Source organism: Acyrthosiphon pisum, chromosome X (assembly GCF_005508785.2).
Source record: "Acyrthosiphon pisum isolate AL4f chromosome X, pea_aphid_22Mar2018_4r6ur, whole genome shotgun sequence".
In the NCBI taxonomy this organism is placed as follows: domain Eukaryota; kingdom Metazoa; phylum Arthropoda; class Insecta; order Hemiptera; family Aphididae; genus Acyrthosiphon; species Acyrthosiphon pisum.
The window spans coordinates 45,527,234-45,530,785 of record NC_042493.1 but is presented as its reverse complement, the minus strand read 5'-3'; the positions used below and the strand labels follow the sequence as shown (position 1 = coordinate 45,530,785).

Below are 3,552 nucleotides of genomic sequence, written 5' to 3'. Positions count from 1 at the left end.
CCCCCAGGACACCCCCCCCCCCCTAAATACGCCACTGTATGTAATTCTTGGTAAACTGAGCTGCTATATTGAACCCAGGTATTTATAAACTGTTAAATAATAAAATATACAAAACACAAGTATCGGTTTTATCTTTACATTAAATTATTAATGTGATTTTTTCAATTAGAATATACATTTATTATGTAATATTTTAATGCATTTATTATATTCTTATCAAATTATAGATATACGTTGGTTATTGAATGAAAGAAAATAACTATGTATAATCCTCGTGTACCTAATTAATATCAGTGGGTACACGATTTCAATTAAGTTTCCTTGGTAAATTGTAAATTATTATGTATAATACTTTTAAAAATACTAACTTTTGATAAAAAAAAAAAAATTTATTCAATTTCATAAAAATAATTTGCACATTTCTGGTTTAATTGCTTATGTTGGTTGATAGGACAATTAAATAGATTTACAATAAAAAAAAATTCCTCAAAATGGTGACAAGCTTTGTTGATACATAATAAAATGCGTAATTGGTTTGGTTTTGATAATAAAAAGATAATTGCTCAAAACTTAAAAATAAAAAAGTTAGGCCCACTCTTTAAATGGTTTTTTTCATAATTATTTGTATACTTTTAATATGACGTCGGCCGGTCACTTCCTCCAGGAACACATTGTAATCGTATTAATAGTAATATATTTTTGTTACCTACTCATAATACCTATATTGGCTATATTATATACAATTTATATTATATTATTACATTATAAGTAAGATGCATAATAATATATAAATAATAATATGCATATAAGTAAGAGGCTTTAGACGCAAATAGGGAAGCTTAGGACTCCCCCCCCCCTTCCGTTTTGTACATAGTCCAACAGTTTTTGAATCATATATTAATTTAAAATATGAATTATTATAGTCAGTGCTGCTGTTACATTTCTATGTAAAATTAAATTCAATATTGCTAAAAAAAATCAATATTGCTCATATAAAGAATTCGTGTACAAATTAATTTAACTCCATTTATAAATTGGGTAACTACAAATTTCTCATCAGTTTTCTCATGAATTTGAACCTGAAATCAGCTCCAAATAATTTATAGGCCAACGTTTTTATTATTCGGCTTACGTATGCTACTGCTCGAACAGTATAAATTATAGCAGTACCGTTTAACCAGTTTGTGAATCCCTGATTTCCGATATCAATACAAAACTCGGCGTATCAGTGTCGGATCGCCTCGACCAAAATTACTGAGAAAAAAACTGGTTGCCGCAACCCGCGACTCCAAGGCTAAATTCTGATGTTATTGTACGTGTGTTTGTTTGGAAATAAACTGGTAGGGTTGGTACGTATAGTGGGGAGGGGGGTGGTGGTGAAACCAATAGAATCGTCGTTCGCCCGATATCACGTTGGCCGACAGTGGAAACTGGAAACAACTGGAAACCACAGCATCAGTGCATCGACGACGATTCCACCCGGCAAGACAATAGGTACATTTACTGCCAGTTACTGCATGTAGAACTGTATCTCCGTCATGACATGATTGGTTAAATAATCTTAATCTTAATCGGATGAGTATTTTCAGTGTTCAAGGACACAATTAATACAATTTCAGTGATACGATAGCAGTCAAAAGATACTTAAACAATATAATTCAAGTTACGGTGAGTACCTACCAAACATTTATTTATAGGTAAATAGAAGGTTCTCACATATAAATTATAACGACACTCGTCGTTAAAGTGGTCGCTGGTATTTTTAAAATAACTGCATACATATTATTTTGCTATCCATATTTACATTTTTTTGATACTATAGCGTATTTTATATTAAAATTAAAATTTAAACTTTAATATTCCTAAGGTACTCATCATGTATGATAGGAGCATCATGTATGGCTGTATTATCAATAATGTAATGCGTAGTTTTTAATAATTTAACAATTTTAGTTATATTGTTGTAATTGTATAATATTTACTCAACTTACCGGCTACCGTATTATTAATAAGTAATAACAATATAAATATAATATAAAATATCCACACTGACAAACCGCCACCGCTCAGAATCATTTTTCGTATACAATGATATTATTAGGTATATCATTGAATTCAAAGTTAATACATAACACAATATAAGAACGTTATATTATTAATTTTTTTCTCAGTTTGCTCTTCAGCCTTTCTTTTTGTTGCAACCATTGTTGCAGGCATGTTAAAATAAAAAGATATTAATTTTCCTTTTAAACATGCACATTATGACAGTTTATTGATTTACGAATATTTCTTTTACATATTAATCTTTCAATGTTAGCGCTGTGCCTGTGAGGTTTTGCAGCTATAACATAAGCAAGTAAAATAGTAATATTTTTAAACTCGTTAGACCCAGATAAAATTTATAATGTTTTATAATATAATAACAGATAATATTTAATATTAAACTAATTTAGGCAAAGGCAACAATTACTGTCGTATCTCTTTTAATCTTTTATGTTCCCGCAGATTGTTGAGTTATAGCACTAGGAAACGTATAAAGACCTATAGCTAAAGGAATTAGTATATTGATGTCTTATGATTTCGAAAAATTAATTACGCAAAAACTGATTACCAATTACGCTTTAGAATAAGCCCTAGTACACTATATTTGAGTTCATTCTATATAACAGCTCTTTAAATAGTTAAAAAATATAGAGTAACATTTATAGTTAATAATTAAACATTTTTTTAAAAATTATTACAGTTTATAATTAGCAGAATGAATTCCTCGATATCCATACATCTGTGGATTTGTGTGTTGGTATTCCTACCATCGTGTTACAGATGTCGAGCTCAGTTCTTCTTTAAAGGTATGAATAATAACTATACCATTAGTTTTGATTATTTTTCATTCAATATGGTAACAATGATTAAATGGTCTGTGATGATTAGATGGTTTGATGATAAATAAAACCGACTGGTACCTACATCTAAAAACCAAAGAAATAGATCACCATATTCAAAAAGCTGTCTACTATATGGAACAACTTTATATGCATGAATATTATGATCATTCTGAGTTAAATATGGATATTGGAAGCCCGGAGTATGGACTATTGATCGAATCTCAGCTTTCCGAAGAACATTATTCATTATATAGGCATGCTCAAACTATTTCTGAAGTATCCGCCTCTATTACCCATAGAGAATATCAAGTGTATATACAATATAAATCTCATTAAAAAAATATATTTTTAATATGCATAAATTTAACGACCATTTAAATTATCTTGATAGTGTTGGAGCACAATGTGCCATAGACTTATCGAAAGTGAAACTACACAAGACATCTTTGGGTAAAATTTGTTTATCCATGTATTACAATAAAACTGCATGCATCGGAATGAACATAAAGTATCGTACTCCTGACGGTTCTTGTAACAACTTGAAACGTTGGTACTCGGGAAAAGCAACCACAGCTTATAAACGTTTGCTGTTTAATAACTATGAGGATAGTTTTTATGGTAATTATTATAATATTATAATTTACCTTTGTGCGTATTTAATGATGTG

General features: G+C 29.6%; 1 protein-coding gene across 2 annotated transcripts in view; it reads left to right on the top strand.

Moving 5' to 3' along the window:
• LOC107884255 overlaps nucleotides 1-3,518 on the top strand; it is a 5,821-nt gene extending 2,303 nt beyond the window's left edge. The window contains exons 1-3 of one of the 2 annotated variants that reach the window (XM_029486526.1): nucleotides 1,169-1,668; nucleotides 2,744-2,849; nucleotides 2,932-3,518. In XM_029486526.1, coding sequence (XP_029342386.1) covers nucleotides 2,759-2,849; nucleotides 2,932-3,221 — 381 coding nt within the window. In that variant the 5' untranslated portion in view covers nucleotides 1,169-1,668; nucleotides 2,744-2,758 and the 3' untranslated portion in view covers nucleotides 3,222-3,518. Of the gene's footprint in view, nucleotides 1-1,168; nucleotides 1,669-2,743; nucleotides 2,850-2,931 lie in introns of those variants that run through there. The other variant, XM_029486527.1, reaches the window with a different exon arrangement.
• Nucleotides 3,519-3,552: the final 34 nt, after the last annotated feature.